The 23,112-nt window shown below is 37.0% G+C and overlaps 1 protein-coding gene across 2 annotated transcripts in view; it reads left to right on the top strand.

The window, feature by feature from the left end:
* Positions 1 to 10,243, top strand: part of HMGCLL1 (3-hydroxy-3-methylglutaryl-CoA lyase like 1) — a 192,363-nt gene extending 182,120 nt beyond the window's left edge. For both annotated transcript variants that reach the window (XM_040473796.1, XM_040473800.1), the window contains 2 exons: positions 4,893 to 5,018; positions 8,902 to 10,243. In XM_040473796.1, coding sequence (XP_040329730.1) covers positions 4,893 to 5,018; positions 8,902 to 9,003 — 228 coding nt within the window. In that variant the 3' untranslated portion in view covers positions 9,004 to 10,243. The remainder of the gene's footprint in view (positions 1 to 4,892; positions 5,019 to 8,901) is intronic.
* Positions 10,244 to 23,112: the final 12,869 nt, after the last annotated feature.

Raw genomic sequence — 23,112 nt, 5'->3', positions numbered from 1 at the left:
GACTTTTTAGAAAGTTGAAGAAAGCGTCATAAGAAACGGGAAGGCTTTTGATTTGTCAGTGTTTTCTTCCTAATTCACACTTCACCTCCTGAAGTTATTACAAAGATTAAATGGAAAGTGTTTAGTCATCTGCCCTGCATATAGTCAGGGCTCATTAAACGTTAACAACTAATATTGGGCAGTAGCACACAGCTACTGCAAAAAGCAAGAAATAGTGTTTGACTTCTTGGAGGCTCAGTTCCCTCATCAGTAAAATGGGCCTGGGTTACCACCCATTTCACACTAACTTTGTGTGACTTTATCATATTTAAAGCATATGACACAGTATCTGTGACGAAATAAACATTCAATAAATTTTCACTAATAGTATTTATTATTTTGTCTTACCGCAATTGAGAATTTCCTTGTTATCTCTTTTTCCATTTCCTTACCCCCTCCTATGTACACAGTCCCATTTCTATCTCCATTTGAAATATACTAAATGAAGGTAAGAAAATAATCTATCTCATTATGTATAGTAAGGCAAAAAAAAATGATGTCAGAAAATCTGTTCAAAGATAAAGGATATTATATGAAAGTATTAATAACCAATCACCAATGGCTTAGTTATCCCCCAACAGCAATTTATATGCCTATTGTCATTTACATACCAATTTTGGTATATATGTCACTTAATTAAAACACTGGACTTTATTCATGTATGCTAAGTGTTCATTATCTGTGATTTATGTAATATGTTATATTCACAGTGCACATGAATGGCATAGAGTGCTATTTCTCAGGTGGTATCATAACTCAGTATATACTAATTGTTTAGAGTACTGGTTGAGAAGTATCTCAAGGCAAGATCTGGGCTTATTTGAAAGAATGTCATGGTCCATAAGTGCTATCTGGTCTGACCTCTGGAAGACAAGTAGCCCCTCATGCATGGAAAATTGCAATCCTATGTTAGAGGGGATACTAGCTATGAGGAATGGCTAAGGAGACAAATATTAGAAACATGAGTATATTTTTAATAGGTATCCTACATGAATATTTGCCTTTTCCCTGAGTAACTTAAATCCAAAATGTGTAACTTACACTATCGGAAATTACCTTATTTTTAAATTAAATCTAACATAACAGTTATTTTTAAAGAGAAAGTTGATCTCAGGGGGTAAAGAAATTAAATGCTATTTCAAACCTTAAGGAATATACAGAATTTTGGTATGTTACGATTTTAGTATCCTCAATACCTAAAATTTTAGATTCCATTAGATATTTTGAAATCATGAACATATAGGACATTGTAAATTTTGCAAAATGATTTGACACCTCTTAAGGTATTCTTCAGTTTTGTTTGGGAAGTAAGTTCTTACAGCAAGCACCAAGAAAAAGTCAAGATGTACTTTTTGTTAGAATATCAGCATGGTTTGGGCATCTAAGCAGTATACAAGATTACTACTCCATAGAGCTCACCTAAGATTGTAGCACAGAGTGATGTGCTCATGGTAGATCTATAATTTACCATTTTCCAGAAAAAGTGGGTACTAATATTTCATTCATTTTTCTCAGGCCTTAAGTCCAAGCGCGTAACTGCAGAGCTCAAGCAGACAGAGCACATGTAACTGAACTCAACAAGTTTATCATTTCCTGGTCACTGGATTAATAGCTTTAAGCATAGGCTTGGAGAAATGTGGGAGCCAAGCACACCTCCACCCTTTGAGTTCTGAGTTTTATTTTAGGGAGAATTAGTTCTCTTACCCTAGAGAAAATGACCTCTAGTTTGATAACTTCTCAGTGACAAAATAGATAGTAATTTTAATTTCTAATGCTAAACCCCATGAGCTACAGGATTTTGTATGTATTCCAAGTTCCTGGCACATAGAATGCACTTCATAAATATGTTCTATTCAAAGGAAGACTAATAAAACATACACTGAATATATTGAACCACAGTTTGTAAGTTTCCTCTCTTAAAGAGAAAATATTTATTTGTATAATATAAAGTGATTTATTTACATGTTTGCCATTTTGGGGGGCTGGAACCCAGTAGGGTTGTAAATGCTTAACTTTAACTTGGTGGATTTTGAAGCTGCATTGCCACCTTGTGGCTACTCATCTAAAGATAACCTTTTCTCCAAAACAAAAAGCAAATGCTTTGTTTTGCGATCTATGGTGCAAGAAAACCTCTTGTGCACACACCCCGGGAACACACATGTGTGTACACACACACACACACACACACACACACCTCAAAGAACCAGAAAGTAGTGGTTTCTGTTTGGAGACCTGGGAAGGGGTTTCTAAGAATGATCTTTTAATGCAAAGAATCTCTTTATGACAAAATCATCTAAGAGCCTATCTATTATTTTCAAATACATGATAGTAATATAGTAAAAGTAGTGACATTTACTATAATATCATGATTTCAATAATTAAGTACAAAAACATCCTTCTATTTACCATCAAGAATCAAATATTTTTCTTCTTACTGGGTCAAGAACTTGTTTACATGATAGTATGTATCATTTCTAATGGAATAGGGAAGTAAAGAAAACATACATAGTAAAACCAAATTTTCTTAGTTGACTAAGACTAGAAGTTTCCAAAGCAGCTTGTTTAAAAATCTTAGTATATGGTCAACATTATCCATTAAGAGTTATTTCTAGGGAACAGAACTGCGCATTTAATAGAGATCAGAATGTAGGAGATACTGCATAAAAAAATACTTTTAAAATAGTACTGTGATTTTTTATTTTGGAGAGACAATTTAAAAGGCACTAATATTTTAATGTTCTCCTTCGCAGGTAATGTATACTTTAATAATCTCTTCAACTTTGTTTTAAAGTCACATATTGCGTAGGATTGATTCAATTAATTTGGGAATAGAGCTTACTAACAGAAAACCCATGTCTACAGCTATTCTGATGCTAGGAAAGAGGTAAAGGCAATTTTCCAGGTAACCTTTCACTCAGATCATGTCTGTATTCAATGATTTTGTATACAGATTAACCCTGCAGTCCCACATGCTAGGAAGATCAGTTAATTGCAAAATAATGATTTTAATCAAGAAAACGAATCTTAGATTCATTTATGTTCATTCTCATTCTACGTTCTCTACATTCTCTACATTCTCTATTCAAACTGTACAGACTACGGTTTACAGAGCCTTTTTTTTTCTTTATATATAATTAACATTCATTGTGGAGAAACTGGAAAACAAAGACAAACAGAATTAATTTACCTGTAATCACACCACCCAGTGATGACCACTGTTAAACGTTTTGGTCTATCATCCAATTTTTTTTTAAACTTGTAGGCCTTGGTAGATATCCTCTTAACTCTTAAGAGGATATCTAGAAGAGTGATTCAAAAAGCACAGTCCCCTCCCCTTGGTATGACAAAGGGACCCAGGAGCTAAAAACCAAATCTCAAGCAACTTGAGCCACAAATATAGAAAGTAATATTGTACACCAAACTGAAAAAAATACCATGAGTCCCTACTGATAAAAAATAATGTTTGAATAGATAGAGGAGAATATACAAATCCCCCAAATGGGAGAATCCCAAATAATTTCTGTAGAGTTGTTCATCAGCTGTGACAAATTTACCCTAATAGTATAAGATAATGTAATAACAGGAAATTAGGTGCATAATATATGGGAATGCTCTGTTCTTCACAAGTTTTCTGAAGATCTGAAACCATTCTAAAACAAAAAGTTTATCAGAAAAGATAAAGAAAAGCAAAAGGAAGTGTGATCCCCAGAGTTGCAGCAAGAGCAGCATCAGGGATCTTGTGAAACATTCAGATTATCAAGCCAGCTGGCCACCCAAGAGCTCTGATTTCAGGTGCTTCTCATTTTAGCTAAGACCCTGTTACTTTTTCTTCAATTCCCAGGTGATAAAGAATCAGATTAGGCCTCTTGGTAGCATGTGATTATCCACTTGTCACATTTTATAGAAGCATACATGCCTCCCTGTCTTCTCAGTCTTCTCCGATCCTGACCTCCAACACCGCTTGCAGACCCCGCTGTGATCATGTCTTCCAAACCACCTCCAGCACACACACCTTCTAGCTTTCCTGTCCCTACCTACATAACCTGTGCCAATCTGCATGTTTCCAGAGACCATAATCCCAGTGTTGAATTCTCTGGAGACAGAGGTGACCTTGGGCAAATTCTGTAATCCTGCCGTACTTGAGTTTCTTCATCTGTGATTCGAAGATAGAAGAATATCTTTCTTATGAGGTTTTTTTGTGAGGGTTAGCAGTTAATACTCCTAAGATGTTAGGAGGAACATCTAGCACTTAAGGAGGACCCAATAACTGTGACATGGAGCTAGCATTGGCAGTGGATGGCTTGCCTTACAAGTGTCTCTTCAGTTCTCCCAAAGCAACAGGTTTGGGTATGCAAAATAGTGGCTCAATAAAGATCGAGTGAATTGAATAGGTGAATTGAGTCCATTAAAATACTACTTCAAATACAGTGACCCTGCCACTAAGACCAGTCTTTTAAGGCACACTGACTTTGAGACTGGGATGTTGGAAATATTTTGTGTTTATATAATACTACTAGGATAGAGCTAGAGAATTGGTTGGAGAATATATATGACCTGAGAGTGAATTCATCTTACTTCAAGCTTCACCCCCTATGAATAACACCATTTTAATTTTTATCTAAGATTATTCTCCTTCCTGAGATCCTTAGAATTTCCATTAGCCTAACAGACAAGATTAGATAGAAAAGAAATCAGCACCCCAGGGACTGTTCTAGCAGCAGGTGAGTAAGTGAGTATGTTTGCATAATGGGTTTAGATTTCGCTTATTTGCTCTTTGGAACAGGTTAAATAGAAATTCAACAATTTGCGTGCCATAAATAGACAAGCCCTGAGTGTTCTGGTTTGTTTTCCAGATGGGAATTAATGTGGTGGACTCCGCAGTATCAGGATTAGGTGGTTGTCCGTATGCAAAAGGTGCCTCTGGGAATGTAGCCACTGAGGATTTGATATATATGCTTAATGGCTTGGGGCTCAACACAGTAAGTAATTTAACATATTTTAATATTCATGCATGCCTTGCAGATACAAAGGGGAATGTGTCTCAGATTTGGGAAGCAATTTTGAGGTCAAAGTTTTACTACACTTTTGCTATCTGCTAAAATGCACAGTGGGAAAACACAATAAAAACTCTTTAGGGGGCTTTATAAAGTAACTTATTGCTATAGCCCCATCACCAATAATGCTACCATGTCACATTTTTATGGTGCTTCATGACCTCCAAAGTACTTTTTCATGTATCATCTGATTTGATTTCACACACTGTGAGTCAGAGCCTGTGTCTTTGCTGTTAGGATTGTTGTTTTTTTTTTTTTTTTTTTTGCCGTTTTGTTTTGGATGGATGTTTTCCTAGGAGGAAATGGAGATCTTGATTTTCTTGCACTGACAACTAGGGCTTCTGGAAAAGGGCCCAGGGCACTATTGAAATGGTCAGGAAAAAGGAGAGCTTAACAGTACTTACGGCATGAGACACTAGTCTCTTTAAAAAAGAATAGTCTCTAAAAAAAAGTACCTGGAAAGTCACATCCTCTACAATATTCACCTAAATTACTGATTAGTTTTGCCACATGCTTTTTTTTTTTTTTTACTTTATTTATTTTTGAAAGACAGAGAGACGGAGACACAGAATCTGAAGCAGGCTCTAGGCTCTGAGCTGTCAGCACAGAACCCGACGCGGGGCTAGAACTCACAAGTGGTGAGACCATGACCCGAGCTGAAGTCGGACACTTAACTGACTGAGCCACCCACCCAGGCATCCCACCACATGCTTGTTAACATTACTTGAAAGCATCATCTGGATTACAAAATGGAATGTTGCTCCTCTCTCTCGTCTTTTCTCTCTCCTCACACTACTTACATTAAAGGTCCTGCAGCACCATTTGCCACCACCACTTGGTTGGCCTTACTCCCCATACTCAATTTCACCTGAAGAGTGAAGTGCTACCATCTTCAAAAACTCTTCTAGTGTCTCCCTGCTTGATCCCCAGGTCCATACTGTTGGGTTCCTCACATTTGGGTTTCCATGCCAACCTGTGTGCTACTACCTCTGAAGCTACCCTGAGGTTGTATAATGTATAATGTGTCTAGCTCCCCCTGCAGCCAGTGAATGATTATTACAACTGTTCCCTTTACACAGAGATGCTCCAGTGACATTTACTGGGTGATAGGTAATATCACCTGGGACTTAACACCAAAAGCCTGTCTTCCCTGGTTAGGAGAAGCTCTTTCATTTACAAAATTCCCTAATCATTTCTAGTAAAAATGTATGGCCATGACTTGGATGACCAAATTGAACTTAGCTGATGCTTTCATGCTTATTATGTACCAGGTCATGTTCTAGACCTTGGGGGCTGAAATGCAAATAAGCTGTAGCTTCATTCAGAAGAATTCACAATTTAAGGAGAGGATTGTTACACTGGGTGGGAGTTGCAATTCAACCAGCTACCCAGCTAATAAGCCAAGCTTCTCTGTAGAATCCCGTGTCACCATTGCTCCCATGTCCAATCAATTACCAAGAGCCACTTGTAAGTTACTTTGGTTGTTTTCCTTAATACCCTTACTATGTCAGCACAATCCCTTATCTCTTTTCTGGGTATTCATCCTCTACACTGGTGTGCAGGCTTCTGACTTGCCTTTAAATCCATCTTCATGCTGCCATCAGAGGATTTCATCCAAAATACAAATGTGAATATGCTTGGTTTCTTCTCGAGCACCCAGAAGTGGGTTCTCATTTACTGAAAAGCAAAGCTGTGTTCTGTCACCTCATAGCGCCTAGTTGTAACTTTTCAAGTCATCTCTGCCTATCATCTTACATACATAGTATCCATTTTTTCAGGTGCTTTGTACTGTTCTTCTGCCTGAAGTGCCCCACTGGTCCTCCTTCTCAAAGACTTATACTCCCCAGGTAACACTGAAGTCAGGATTTACCCTTCCTGACACACTTTCCTGACACATTCCTCACTACTTTCTTATCCTCAGTGGGCTGACTAACCCACCCTCTGCCCTCGTAATCAGCTGGGCATTACTCTGTCAGTGTCTTTAATTATAATACAGCCCCCACCCCTTTCCTCAACAGGGCTCCATATTGCCTGCTTTACTGTAAACAACCTGAGGACAGAAACTTTATTCTCCATGAGGTTCTTGAAACCCCAGAACATATCATAGTACATGAGACCTATTTAAGCATCTGACAAATGACTCAATATTAAACATGCAATGTTATTTCATAATGGTCTCTGTTAAGTAAAATGAGAGAGAAAGGTCAAAATGAAATTTTTGGGTAAAATGTCAGCAAATTCCAGTACATACTTGTTATTAATGGAATTCTTGGGGAGCAAAGAAGACTGGTTATCTTTCTATTATTCCTTCCTGGGTGTAATTCAAAAATCAAAGACACATGTAGCTAATTATTCACAAAACTTAAATAGCACTGGATTTAGGGTATCAACTAAGATGTGCCTAACATGTTCCACCTAAAGCCATTCTCAGGACACAACCAATAAACTCAGACCAAAGCAAATGTTGGTACCCTAGAACAACTTTGTAGCAAAATTAAAATGAAAATCATTTATAAGTGTCACTTTACAAAACATTTCTCTTGATCATTCCCCAAAAACAAAGAAGTAAACTACAAAGGAAACATTGCTCTACAAGTTTCTAGATAGAAATCGGTTGTATTAAAATGATGATCTCCTTATGAGTCTTGTTATGAGAAGGCCCTGTGAATATTTATGTTTGTCTATTTTAAGAAAATGATGGACTTGTACATAAATATTAATAATTACTTAATAGTGGGGTGTCTGGGTGGCTCAGTCAGTTGAGCGTCCGACTTTGGCTCGAGTCATGATCTCACAGTCCATGAGTTCGAGCCCCGTGTCAGGCTGTGTGCTTGAGCCTGCTTCGGATTCTGTGTCTCCCTCTCTCTCTGCCCCTCCCCTGCTCATGCTCTGTCTCTGTCTCAAACATAAATAAAAAAATTTAAAAAATTAAAAAAAAAAAAAGAATTACTTAATAGCACGAAAGCCTGAGTCTGTTCAAGTCCATACAGTTTCTAGTCCATGTTAAGGGAGGACTTGAGAGTTTATGAAATGCTACCTGAGGGCAACCTCTGGGTAATCTACCTAATTCTCTGTCTCCCCTAGTGACAGCAGAAGTGCTGGGTGGATACCTTGATAGGGACCTTTTGTTACACCAAGCCCAAGAGATGAGGGGTATGCCCTGAACTTGGCCTTCATACCCAACTGCCTATCTGTCATTCGTGGATTTATCTAAGCCTTTGTTGATCCTGTTTATGCTTTCAGCCAGTACAACCTCACAGACAAACAAGTTCCAGATGTGTACTAAATACTACTTCATTTTATTTGACCTACAACTACTTCCTTCAATATCACACTGATAGTGTTTCTGAATATGGTTAAAATCATGCATTCACTTTTCTTCTATCTCCTATAGGTTGATCAAGTTTGTTTCTTTACATAGTAAAAAGATTTTCTTTCTTAAGTCCTTATCTATGAACTCCTCCAAACCATTCTAATTTTAATTGCCCTTCACTGGTATTTTGTACATCGTTTCTAGTTTTGTTACTGTCCTTCCTAGAGTTTAGGTACAACCTTGAATTACACTGAGGTCTTTCAGGTATAGCTAGTCTATGATTTTATAGAAAGGGCAGATTCAAGATATGCTTTATTAAAACATAAGAAACTAAAATGCTGACTGCAGGATTCATGGAGACAAATGTTGCCTTCAGATCAACAATGAACATTTTGTTTAATAATTTTCAAATTGTGAATTAACTACTAATAAACGGAAATCTGTTTTGTCTTCTTTCTCCCTAATCCAACTGGTCTCCCTTCTTTTCCTTATCAGGGTGTCAATATTTACAAAGTGATGGAAGCTGGTGACTTTATTTGCAAAGCTGTGAATAAAACCACAAACTCTAAAGTAGCACAAGCCTCCTTCAATGTTTGACTTGAATAAATTTGTGACTTAAGGCTGAGAAGATCCATTTCATCTACAGATACTCATCTGAAAATCATTACTATCAAGTTGTTCTGAAATGTGAAGTAATAGACAAGAGTGGGGGAAAAAAGATATAACTTTAAAGTATATTACTGGACAAATTATGAAATCAGTGGAAAGCAATATCCAGTCATTGGTAAATTGGAAGCTGAAGTAAAACACTAGAATTTGTAGATATGCTTTTGAACTTGGAGAAAAGTCTACTCTTTTGCTCCAATAGAAATAACTTTTTAATTTAGTAGATGTGAAAATTAACTTCAGGTTTCCCTAAGTATCAAATACTGTGTTAATACTTAATCAAGCTGGCTTAGCACAGTATACATATTGTCAGTGGTTTATGAGCTTCTGCGTAGTGTGCAAAGTGTGTGGCCTCAGTCCTATGCGTTATGCCTCTGGATCTCAACTTTCCATTTGCCAAGTCAGTTAAATTATGAACGAAGCGCCAAATCTCCATCTGACCGTACATAATTTTTAGCAATAGAACTTTTATATTTCAAGTATGGCTAACATCTGTTAACTATTTCAGCGACTTTATCTTGTTCCAAGAGGCTGTGGTCAATGGCAAGATGCCATATGCTGGAAACATTACGACCTCCCATGTTTGTGATATGCATCCAGTTTACCATACGTTCTCTTTCATCAAGTTTAGTAAAAACAAGCATGGTATTACTCAACTATTGAAAAATAGAAGGTTCAACTGTCATCTCAGTGTCTCAGCTGCAGTGATAAGAACAGATTGATACATAGAGTATAATCCACTTTGGTAATTTTCAAATCACAATCAAATTGCCTGAGAAAATGTCACTATGATCCTAAGAATAGTAAGGCAGTTTTTAATTCATGAAACAAAATAAAACAAAACTGTTTTCATTGATTCCAGATACTTTGATTAAATGTGATCGCTTTTGGTTGACTTTATGGTTATTTTTAATGTCAAAATGGCTGAAATTTTATCTTTTGCAATAGAAAACATTGCCAGGAATAGCAAAAGTTAATATGTCAAAGTGGAGAGGAGGAGCAGAAAGACTATGTTAAGAAAAAGCATTTCTGTAACCTATGCAAATCATATGGGGACAGAATTATTAAATGCGGGTCTGAATCATCAGTTCTATTTATGTAGTCTTCTCCAGTAATACTTGGTGATCTTATCTTTGAATAAATTTTAATATAACTTTAAATATGAAAGTGAGCACTGTGGACTTTCTATAAATATTCATCACAACTATTGAAATAAAAAAATTTAAAAAATACGAGAACCATTGATTACAACTAACTTAACTTTAAAGATATTCGTAATAAAAGTCTCAAGGGAAACATATTGGTAATTGACAACACCAAACTAAATTCCCAAGAAGAAGCCAGCTTATCAGGTTGAGATGGGTATTAGAGCAGGAGCCTGTCATCTAGAGTGCTAACTCTTTGCATTTGGATTAGTGTTGGCAGGGAGGTAATGCAGGGGCAAACAGAATCACAGAACTTCATGGACCTGCCTGCTACGTCTCCCTTATGTCTCTCTCTTCACAGAGAACACAGCCCTGGGCAGTGGGGCAGTAATGGGACACCTGCCCTAGTGTGCGCAGCTGGCAATGTACCCCATGTCCTAAAGACTGAATTTTCCTCTCTTCTAGAACTGTGGAGTTCTTAGTCATGAGATATCCGGAAACCGATCTTTTGGTACAAACTGCTTATAGAAACAGCCAGGATCAAAACTTTGCTGTTTTGAAACACAAACCATACAGTCTTCAAGTAATCGGAAAGTAAGCAGAGCAAGTAATCGGAAACCCCAGGTGCAGCTTAGCACACACTTAAACAGCGCAAATAACAATCTACAGATTCAGTTCCGAGAATCCTTCAATGTTTCGTATTCACACTCACAAGAAGGTCCATGTTTTAGTTATTTGTTATCCTTTCCCCACCCAAACCGTATAAACCTTTCTGCTGAATTAGAGTTTTATTTCTGATTTGTGGTGAAAAACTCAATTAAGCACATAAAGCTACCTGAAGTCCATAGGCAGAATCCCACCAAAGCCATATTTCAACTAATCGGGAAACCCTGGAATCATTGTAGGACCCACCCAAACAACCTGCACAGAAACCCATGTCAGACTTAGCCATGGGGAAAGTCTTTAGAATGGCAAAGAAATTATGACCTTTATTGAAATACTTATCGAAATAATCTTGTGGAATCTGCCCTTAAGGAAAATATCCTGTGTTCTAGAATATGTAACATATTTTATCACATGTATATGTTGATGACCTATTATAGATGGAAACTAAGATGAAGTCCTCTGAAAGCTACAAATTTTCTAAGTTCCAGATTCATGAAATTCACAAAGCAAATAAACAGGAAACTGACTCTGACTTTCTGAAAAAATTCAACTTGCCCTTTTATGTTATTTATTCTGATTAACATTTAGCTGGACTTACATGGCTATTCATTTCTATATATGTGCATCTTATGTCTCCGAAATGATCAACTCCAGGTATGAGAGTGACAAGTTGCACAACATTGAATAAGTTAGCCACAAATATCATACCTATCAGAATTGTCAAGAAGAGATAAAAGTAAGGCCTGGGCGCCAGCCAGAAATCTAAATTGAAGTAACAGCCAAGTGAAGAATTGCTGTGAATACCAATAATCATTTACAAATTGCTTTTGTAGACTAGAAGATACAAGTTTTGTAGTTGTGGGGTAGATCGAGAAATTAAAATAATAGTTTTGGAGACAGAAAAAGGGAGGAAGAGATTGGGCAAGAGAGAGAGGAAAGGAGGAGAGGTTCAGAAGTGGAGGGAATAAAGGTGGAAGAAAAGGGAAGGAGAGGGGGTTAAGAAACTATTGTCTGTCTTGAACAGCTCTAATAGAAAGCACATTCTGCTATGGTGGAGTCCATCAGCGAGGCTGCTATAAATTGCACACAATAAAAAGCCTTTACTCAGTAGGCTTATGCAACAAAACTTCTCTCCAATATTTTAGAAATATTGCTTTTTCACCATCATATAGTTCAGTAGCTCAAATATGTTATAAGCAAAAGTTTGTCTCCACTTTCCTCTTTTCTTGTCTCAAGGTATTGGTTCACGGTCAGGCTACTGCTCCTCAGGGTCACAAGATGGTCTGGTCAGTATACTTCCCAGCCTCACATCCCACACAGTGCTCAGCCACTGTGGAGGGTTTTGTTGTGAATGTGGTTTTGTTTTGTTGTTTTTTTTAATCAATGAAGACTTTTTTCCCACCCCTATCCCAAACTTCTCCTGTTTCACGGGGAATAACTTCATTCCATGTTCCTTCCTTAAAGGTAAAGTGAGAGGGGAATAAGCCATTAGAATAGACCAACTGTGGTCACTGATCACCTTTAACAGATCAGTGAAATAGTGGGGGAAAAAAAACCTGATGCAGAGCACATTTTATGGTGAAATGATAGGGGAGTTGAGGCTAATGAGTTAACAAGCATAAGGAAGGACCATATTTACCTCCTCTCAGGAGCAAAGGATGGAAACAAAAGTTTTGAAAGTTGAAGGGTATGGGTTTTAAGGGGGAAAGTAGCTGATCCTGCTAATTTTTTTTAATGAATACAGGAAGTGAGGTCTTCAGACATTAGTTGGGGGTGGAGTGAGGGCTGGAGAAGAATGGTAAAGCTTGAAACTCACCTAGAGCAGTAGTACAATTTAACTTAGTCTACCCAACTTTTCCAGGGACTGTTATATGCTCAATGCAAGTATGTGTCCTCATGCTATGTTTACCAGTTCATTTGACACTCCCACCTACTGGAAGCCCATCCTGGTTCCTGGGGACCACTCCATGCACCTCCCACTATCTCTCTGGTCCCATGTCCTCCACCTCAAAAGTTTTGGTCTCTTCCCTGGGTCCTATTTGACTCACATACAAATTTGCCTACATCCCCACCAGTCAAAATGTGTTCCACTGCCAGCAGGGTTATCATTGCTTGGGACTTTTTGAGAAATGCACGATCTCAGGCTCTATCCCAGGCCAAAAATCCTCACAGGACTCATATGCTCACTGAAGAGAAGCACTTGCCTGTTGATACCTCCTCTTGGGTGTCTAACGGGCATTGGAAGCTTTGGTTTTTTTAATTTTTTAATTTATTTTGAGAGAGACAGAGATAGCATGAGCAGGGGAAGGATACAAAGAGAGGGAGAGACAATATCCCAAGCAGGCTCCACATGGTCAGCACAGAGCCTGATGTGGGGCTCCACCTCAGAAAACTTTGAGATCACGACCTAACCCAAAACTGACAGCTGGATGCTTAACCAACTGAGCCACTCAGACACCCCTGAAGCTTTGTGTATTCAAAATAGCTGAGCCACTTACCCCTCCTGCATTGTGCTATGGCCCGATGTCTTTGCTCCTTGAAAAGGCAAGATTCAGACCCACCTCAGATGCTTTATTTTAGTTGTTCTTTCTGCCTGTAATGCTCTTTTCCTGGCTCCTTCTTGTCATTCAGATTCAGCATCAATATCACCTTTGTAGTAAGTCTTTGTGGAAAACCCAATTTAAGGAAAGGCCTCGACTACTTTCTCTCACATTAACTTGTTGAACTTTTATTATAAAATCTTTGTTTATTTAGTTGTTTATGATCTTTCTTTCCCCAATAAAATAGATGCTCCATGAGAACAAGGGCTTTGTTACCCTCTTTAATTTTACTTCCTTAGTGCCCAGAACACACTGCTGAGGTCTGACACAATAGATGTCTAGTAAATGTTAGTTAGAAGGAAAAATAAAAATAGGAAGTAAATCAAATATTTAATAACTGAATCAAAGGAACCATTCTATGTGAAGTCTGCCTGTTAAATATATTTAATTTTTCCCTGAGCCCTTAGTCATTCTTTAGGATTTGTCACCTAGTAGTTTGACAGCAAATCCTATTCAATACTTAAAATCTATGTTGAATGATCGCACTAAGGAATGGAAACATATATACATCAATAAGGTTATGAAATTGTAATTTTTTTAAGCAGGAATAAACCGTAAAATTGGTCCAAAAGTGGTAATATTGAAAACCTTCCTGAGATGGAAGAAAGATATTAGCTATCATAAGAAGCACTTGTAATTCCTTTTTATCTCTACATCTCTCTTACACAAACGCACCACACACACAGTCTCATGAAAGCATAAATGACTATTCCAGTTGGGCAGTAAGGGTCAGTTTTATCATCTAAACTTTCTAGAACCATTCAAGGAAGCAGAACTGCATTGCCTATTTATAAGTCCACTGTAACAGGTCATCAAGGAGAGAAAGTGTGTTAAGTCAGCTGTCATCTGTGTAATCATGAGATATAAAAGTTCCACAATGATTTGATACCAAGGCCTCATTGATTCAGTGTTCCTACGGTAGTTCTCATTCACAGGTATTTCAGAATCAAGTCTCAACATAGATATCACCCTCAATTCTCTACGGCTGACACACAAACTTACTGTCTATGGTCTCACTTCAGGCTGCACCTTTGATCCGTCAGTGGAAGATGAGAGTGTGGAGGGTGTGGACAACAATAGTGACACCTGGACTTTGCCTCCAAAGATTCTGATTTAGTTGGTCTAGAATAAGACTTCAAGCATGAATTTTTTTGGTTTTATGTTTTTGTTTGGTTTTAATGTATAGAAGGTTGTCTCCTGTGAAGCAAGAGTTTAAATCTCCACTCTAAGACAGTGTTTTTTAAAAATGTGTTTCCAGGACAAGCAGCATCAGCAACACGGCTTACTTTTTTTCCTAGAAGTTTTACCCAGATAAACCCAGATCATTTAGGAGTCAGCTGACAAAATCTGTACCATTAATGTGTTTATAGTCTAGAAATGAGGAAAAGCAATGTAATACAAATTCATTAGAATGTGATTAGAATTTAATAGAAATGCAAATTCTTGGGCCCCAAGTCAAATCTACTAAATCAGAAGCTATAGTGAACTTCTTTCCAAAACAGTGATTTACCACCCTTGTAGTTGGGGGTGGGGGGGTGGGGGATAGACCAGAGTCAGTTTATTACATGTTTCACATTCACACAGCAAAGCATCCTTTCAAACTAACACTCATAAAATCCAAACAGCCATTTCCAATGTGAAAAAATCTTACAGGGGAATCAACAGAATATGCAAAACAAATGTCAACGTCTCCTATCACATTCCTCCCCTTCACAGTTTGCCAGCTCCATAAGATGCAAGAACTAGGTGAACAGGCTAATCATAAGAATTTCTCCAGGAGACTTAGGTCAGAGCTAAATTCCACCAGTTTTCTATCTATGGTATTCTTCAAACCCTTAAGTATAAAAGTAAATTAAAATGAGTAACAGGAGCATTTAGAATAGTTATAAAGAAAAACTAGAAATAATGTCTCAATTTAGGGAAGAAGATTCATTCGGTCATGGAAACTACTTTGCCCAAGGAGAGAGAAGGTATAACGGACCTACTGCATATCCATCAGTCTTCAGTCTTCTTGGTACCATCTGATACATTACTTAATGGCTATACAAACCTTGGTCATTTTACCTAATAACTTTAAACTTCAAACCTCAGTTCCTTCACCTATAAAACTTAAATAGTACCCCTTGTTTACAGAGCTGTTGTATTTCCTGAAATACTTACAAGCATTTGACAAAGTACTTGACATGTAGTAAAAATGATAATAGTTAACATTTATTGACCACTTACTATCCCTAGCTATGGAACTGCCCTTAGAGTGTAACTCCTCCTCCATTATGAGTTGTTTAGTGCTCAGGCTCTTATTAAAGATCATCCTTCATCCTTTTCCATGTAAAGGGGACATGGTCTGGAAGAGCTTGCCATGATTCCAAAAGAGATGGATCACCATCAAATCCCAGAAACATGTAATCTCAAGTTGACAAAGTCCCATGCTTATGATGCTCCATCATTGAGCTATGAATTCTGCATGTCTGTCTCTTTCTTAGAGCAGTCTCAGTACGCTGAGGTACCTTTAACATTTGTGTAAAGAAAAAAAAAACTGTTTTAAACAAAAAACAGTATGTCTTGGGTTTGTCATCTCTTAAGGTCCTCACAGATGTTGAGGATCAGAGGATTTCAGGGTAGAATTATGGACAATAAGAAGGGAGAATTATGTGATGACAAATGTTAGAAGCATGCATAGGGATAGATGTGTTTTTCTCCAGGGGTTTATGCACGCATGTGAAGGATGATGGCCAACACAGACATTGCCATGCTCTTAGTCTGCTTCTTCCTCCTGGCCTTTTACCACTTAGGTGAGTAGAGGCTATTACTTAGACCCACCTGACTCAGTAATAGTGCAGCACCATCATTAAGTATTTTGCGTGTACAGGAAAGGTTGTCCTTCAAAACTGTCATTTGGGAAAGTCATGCATCCAGGTCAGTGATAGTATCTTTAAGACATTTTTTATTTATTTTAAGAAATTTTTAATGTTTATTTTGGGAGGAGGCGGGACAGAGAGAGAGGAGACCTAGAATCTGAAGCAGGCTCCAGGCTCTGAGCTGTCAGCACAGAGCCTGACGCAGAGCTCCAACTCATGAACCTTGAAATCATGAGCTGACTGAGCCACCCAAGTGACCCAATGATACTGTCTTTTACAGTTAGAATTATATTGTTTTTCCAAATAAAAAATTAAATTTCACCTATGTATAGTCACATTCAGTTTCCATATTATGTTGCTATTGTTAACAAAGATAGTATCAACTATATTTTGTTTTGTTTCATCAATATTGTTAATATAATACATTAACCAATTCAAGCACCCACATTATTCACTAAGTTTCTATCCAAATGGTTTTCAATTGTCTCTAAAACTCCAATGCAGACTGACACAAGAGGTATTTTCCACTTTTCAGATAATTCAAAAGAATGTAAAAAATTTCCAAAACAATTTGAGTGAGCCAAAAAAACATTAGCTTCATTGGCAAAATGAATAGGTGTCCAGAGTTTCAAGTCAGTAGTTTTGAAGGGGTATCATTTATTTCAATCTTAATTTAAAAAAATAATAAAAAATAAATAAAAATTAAAAAAATATTTTTTGTTTTGTTTTTTATCCCGTAACTCAAATATAGTACCATTTATCTAGATGAATAGGGATAGGCTGTTAAAGATCCAGGATTTTCTAAAGTGAGTGAAAATTTCTACTTTACATGCAATTTTCTCAATAATAAACATTTCTGTAGGCAATATTGTCATGGTCAGGATTTATTTGTTCTCCTATTTTAAAAACTTCTCACAACACAGAAGACCATTCCCAATATGGACTTCATCTAGCACTAGTTTAACTTTGTTATCTTTTACTACTCTACCCTCTAAGACCTCTAATGAAATAACCCTCAAAATAAATCACTACTTCTCAATGTCCTGCTTCTCCTCATGCTCCTATCCTGGCCTTTGATAACCTTCTCCTGCTTGCATGCAGCATGTTCCCACTGTAATTTGTTCATACCTCATCACTCTTCTGTGTGATTGTTTGTTACATACCCACGTATCTGACTGGACTGTGGTCTTCTGAAATTCAAAGCCTCTATCATATGGACCTATACATCCCCATTGCCTCTCCTATTATCTAACATATATTAGATAGGGCCTCATGAGTGAATGTTTCATGAATTAAAATAATTGACATAAATGTATCTTGATAATATGGGATTATCAACTTCACTTATTTGATTTCATTAGTAAACAGTCTCAGTTGTTAGTGAGATGTATAGGGCAAAATATATGCCCTGCCCTCAGTGGTTTAAGACTATGTTGTTGTGGCAAACTGTGCCTTTAGTTTCCTAATTTGGAAGAGCTCTCACTATTAAGTCACCTCTTCGCAGTTTCTATTTCACCTACTATTTAAAAATCCTTGAAGATGGGTGGGGGGGATCTCAGCAGAATCTTAGTTAACAGCAAATATATATTTGATGTTTGAGTCACTTTTTCTCCAAGTGCCTCATGTACAAGTTAGTAAGCTGTTAATAAAACTTACAGACTCTCTCATGGGGCGCCTTGGTGGCGCAGTCGGTTAAGCGTCCGACTTCAGCCAGGTCACGATCTCGCGGTCCGTGAGTTCGAGCCCCGCGTCAGGCTCTGGGCTGATGGCTCGGAGCCTGGAGCCTGTTTCCGATTCTGTGTCTCCCTCTCTCTCTGCCCCTCCCCCGTTCATGCTCTGTCTCTCTCTGTCCCAAAAATAAACGTTGAAAACAAACAAACAAACAAACAAACAAACAACTTACAGACTCTCTTGTGAGTTAAAAAAAGCACAAGTGCAAATCAGGGTTCTTGCCTACATGTATCAGAGTGGTACATTTTATTAATTCATTTAACAAGTATTTTTTGAGCACATATATTAAATAAATAATTTAGTAAGTTCTGAAGTTTTAATAGTAAACAAAACAGATGAAGTCCTTATCTGTATCAATGTTACCTTCTAGTTCTGGGAAGGTACCTCAGCCCAAGTTACAGAGCATAGTATATATTGAAAAATATAAAATTTGAAACTCTGGAAGTCTAAGCCTTTGGATACCTTATAAACTTGATTTTTTTCACCATTTATCAAGTATTTACTAATGAAATATAGAATAGTAAGACAAAAAATAACAATGGAACCAACAAAGGGTTGTTTGACAAGATAAAACAACTGACATGCCATTAGCTAGACTCACCTGAAAAAAGAAGGCTTATATAAAAAAAAAACAAAACAAAACAAAACAAACAAACAAACAAAAAAACGGAAACAGACATATTCTAACTGATACCAAAGCAACACAAAGCATTGTAAGAGACTACTGTGAATTATACACCAACAAATTGAACAACGTAAGAGACATGGTTAAGTCCCTGGACATACAACTTAACAAGACTGAATCATGAGTAAATAAGAAATCTGAATAGATTACTAATAGGGAAATTGAACAGTGATTAAAATATTCCCAACAAACAGAAGTCCAGGACCAGACAGCTTCACTGATCAATTCTACTAAACATTTAAGCAAGAGTTAATACTAATGCGTCTCAAAAACTTCTAAAAACATAGAAAAGACACTACTTTCAAAATCATTTTACAAGGCCAGCATTACTCTGATATCAAAACCAGACAAGCACACCGCCAAAAAAAAAAAAAAAAAAAAAAAGTGCCAAGATTCCTAAGAAACACAGATGCGAGGATCCTTAATAGATATTAGAGAAGTAAATTTATTAATACATGAAAAGGATGATACTATGATCAATGGGATTTCAGGAATGCAAGGATAGTAGTTCATCTGAAAGTCAGTCAACATGACACATTTACAAAATGAAGGATGAAAATCCTATCATCATCTCAAAATATGACACAATTCCATATATATTTGCAGTTTAAAAATTTCTCAATGAAGTGGGTATATAAGGAAAATATTCCAACTTAATAAAAGGCATATTTTTTTTCAATTTTTTCAATGTTTGTTTTTGTGCCAGAGACAGAGTGTGAGCAGGGAGCAGGAAGAGAGATAGAGAGGTAGACATAGAATCTGAAGCAGGCTTCAGGCTCTGCGTTGTCAGCACAGAGCCCGACATGGGGCTTGAGTTCACAAATCAGGAGATTGTGACCTGAGCTGAAGTCGGTCGCTTAACCAACTAAGCCACCCAAGCACCCCAATAAAAGCTGTATTTTAGAAGGCCACAACTAACATCATACTCCAAGAGTGAAAAACTGAATGCTTTTCCTCTAAGAGCAAGAACACGACAAGAATTTTCACTCTTACCTTTTAAACAACCTAATAGAAGAAATCCTAGCAAGAGCAATTAGGCAAGAGAAAGAAAAAAAAAATCTACATTGGAAAGGAAGAAGTAAAACTATTACTATTTGCATATGACATATATAGAAAATACTAAAGCCCTCACTAAAAAGCTTTTGGAACTGGTAAAAATTTCAGTAAAGTTGCAGAATACAAAATCAATGTATAAAAATCTTATGTACTTCTCTACACTAATAACAAGGTATCAGAAAATATTAAAATAATTTCACTTATTACATCAAAAATACTTAGACACAAATTTAACCAATGAGGTAAAAGACTTGTATACCCAAAACTTTAGGACATTGATGAGAAATTGAAGACACTAGTAAATAAGATATTTTTTACCATGGATTGAAAGAATAACGTTGAAGTGTCCATACCCAAAGTAACATGAAAATTTAATGCAATCCCCACCAGTTCCAATGGCATTTTTCACCGAAAGAGAGTAAATTATTTTATAATTGGTATGGAACCACACAAGACCTCTATGAGTCAAAGCCATCTTAAAAGAACAAAGTTCGAAATATCACAATCCTAGATTTCAAAATATACTGCAGAGCTTTAATAATGAAAACAGTGTAATACTAGCACAGACACATAAATCAATACAACAGAATAGACTTCCCCAAAATAAACCCAAGTTTATATGGTCAAGTAATATACAATGATGGAGGCCAGAATATATACTGGGGTAAACAGTCTGTTCAATAAGTGGTGTTGGAGAAGTTGGACAATTATAGGGAAAAGAATAGAACTGGACCACTTTCTTATGCCATATACAAAAAATCAAAATGGGTTAAAAACCTGAATGGTCCAGAAACTGTAAAATTCCTAGAAAAAAAGAGCCAGTAAATTCTTTGACATTGATCTTGGTGATGATTTTTTGGATTTTATCACAAAGCAAAGGCGGCAGCAGCAGCAGCAGCAACAACAATAACCGGGCTACATGAAAGTAGAAAGCTTCTGCATCATCAAAAAAATGAAAAAGTAAGTTAATGAATCTGAGAAAGTATTCTCAAATCATGTATCTGTGAGGGTTAGTATCCAAAATGTATCAAGAACTCTTGCAACTCAATAGTGAAAAACACACAATCCAATTTTAAAAGATGAGGGGATCTGAATAGTTACTTTTGCAAAGAAGACATACAAATGGCAAACAAGTACATGTAAAGATACTCAACATCACTAAGCATAAGCGAAATGTGAATCAAAACTATGAGGTATCCTCCCACCTGTTAGAATGGTGATCATCACAAAGACAAATGTTGGCAAGAATGTGGAGAAAAGGGAATCATTATGCACTGCTGGTGGGAACATGAACTGGTGCAACCACTATGGTTAACAGTATGGAGTTTCCACCAAAAATTAGAAAAGAAAACTACCATATAGTTGAAAAATTATACTTCTGAGTGTTTATCTGAAGGAAACAAAAACTCTGTCTTGAAAAGATATATGCACCTTTATGTTTATTGCAGAGCCAAGAAAGGGAAACAACCTAAGTGTCCATTGAGTCATGAATGAATAATGTGGACATATGGATAGGATGCACATGTGTGCATGCATATATGTGTGTATCTATGTATATATGATGGAATATCATTTATCTATGAAACAGAAGGAAATCTTGCCATTTACAAGGATGGTCCTTGAGGACATTATGCTAAATGAGATGAGACAAAGACCTAGGTCTTATGATCTCACTTGTATGTGGAATCTTGAAAAAATTGACAAAAACTAGCTCTTAGATACAGAGAAGATATTGGTGGGCATTAGAGGTGGTGGTGGTGGTGGGGTTGTGGAAAGATAGGGAACACAGGTACAGAGGATTAAAAAGGTACAAATTTTTGGTTATAAAATAAGTTACAGGGATGCAGTACAGTTTTGTGACTGTAGTTAGTACTCTACTGCATCTGCAAAAGTTGCCAGTGGAATGAATCTTAAAAATCCTCATCACAAGGAAATTTTATTTGTAATTGTGTATGATGACAGATGTTAGACATTTTGAGATTGTTTTATTATACACAAATATAATTTAGCTTGCCACATCTGGTCAAGCTAAAAAGAAAGCCCACTTGCTTTCCATTGGGGCTAGTGAAGTTCAAACCATGCAATCACCAGCAACTAAGTTCCAACTATGCAGGAACCTCCACCTTGACTCTACCTCCTAGCCACAAAATCCAGGGCCAATCATCCCCTGCGTCTGCACAAGCCATTTTTATATCTGCTTGGATAACTTCCTTAATCTTTTCAGAAAGATTCAAGATATGAGGAATATATATATCTCTTTGTATCTTCTTGGTGTATGTAGTAGCATCAGTCTCAATATTTGAACCAATTTGGGTAAAAGCCCATCCCATCTGTGTAAGTGATCACGATACTGTAATGGTATCTTTCTGCTTCACCATGCTGAAAATATGTTATTTTTCATCTTTATGCTGGTTTCCTCTGGTCTCAAAATAACTTCTATAGCTCCAATCTTTACATTCACGTTCAAAGTCAGCAAAGGGGGCATTAGCGTTCTTGCTACATCTGCCTCTTTATCTGGAAAATTATAGCTTTCCCATTGTCATTGGCCAGAAATGTGTCATCACTATACTTAGTTGTTGAAGAGTCAGGGAATTCAAGCATTTCATGTGGACATACTGCTACCCTAAACAAAATCGTAATTCTATGTACAGAAGTGAGACTGGATCCTGGGAAAGCAACTGTCAACCAGGCCAAATATGGGCCATGTTGTACAATGTGCTAGAGATGTAACTATGAGTCAAATCATCCATGGTTCCTTATAGAACTGCCTAATAGGGGGAAATCAAAATCACATCAAATGACAATTATACTTGTAATAAGTGCTATTAGAAAGAAATTTATCTTTTTCCAACCTCATATAGTAGAAGGTATGACCTTGTCAAATGCGTCCATCTACATGGCATGGTTCGTGAGATGAAGTCTAAAAAATATTAAGATAGGAAAGACCATTGCATGTGAAAGGGACATTATGTGTTAAAACCCTTCGCAAGGAAGGGGTAGTGTGCATATGGGAAACTCAAAGGCGTCTAGTGCAGCTAAAGCACAGGGAAAAATGGGGGAATATGGATGTGTGGACATGAGCTGGTTAATAAAGAGCTCATAAAAAACACAAGGAATTCAGTTGGGCAGATGCTTGGAAATTATGTTTACAGCCTCAAAGCTCTTCTAAAACCATTTGCTCAGTGCTTAACACAGTAATCACTCTGCACCTATCTAGTGGTTCAGTAAAAAGAGAAATTTTAAGATTACTAATTTTTTTTTAAATGTTTATTTTTGAGACAGAGAAACAGAGCACAAAC

This window comes from Herpailurus yagouaroundi, unplaced genomic scaffold (assembly GCF_014898765.1).
Source record: "Herpailurus yagouaroundi ecotype Mexico unplaced genomic scaffold, PumYag 139, whole genome shotgun sequence".
In the NCBI taxonomy this organism is placed as follows: Eukaryota; Metazoa; Chordata; class Mammalia; order Carnivora; family Felidae; genus Herpailurus; species Herpailurus yagouaroundi.
This window is presented reverse-complemented; position numbering and strand designations above follow the sequence as displayed.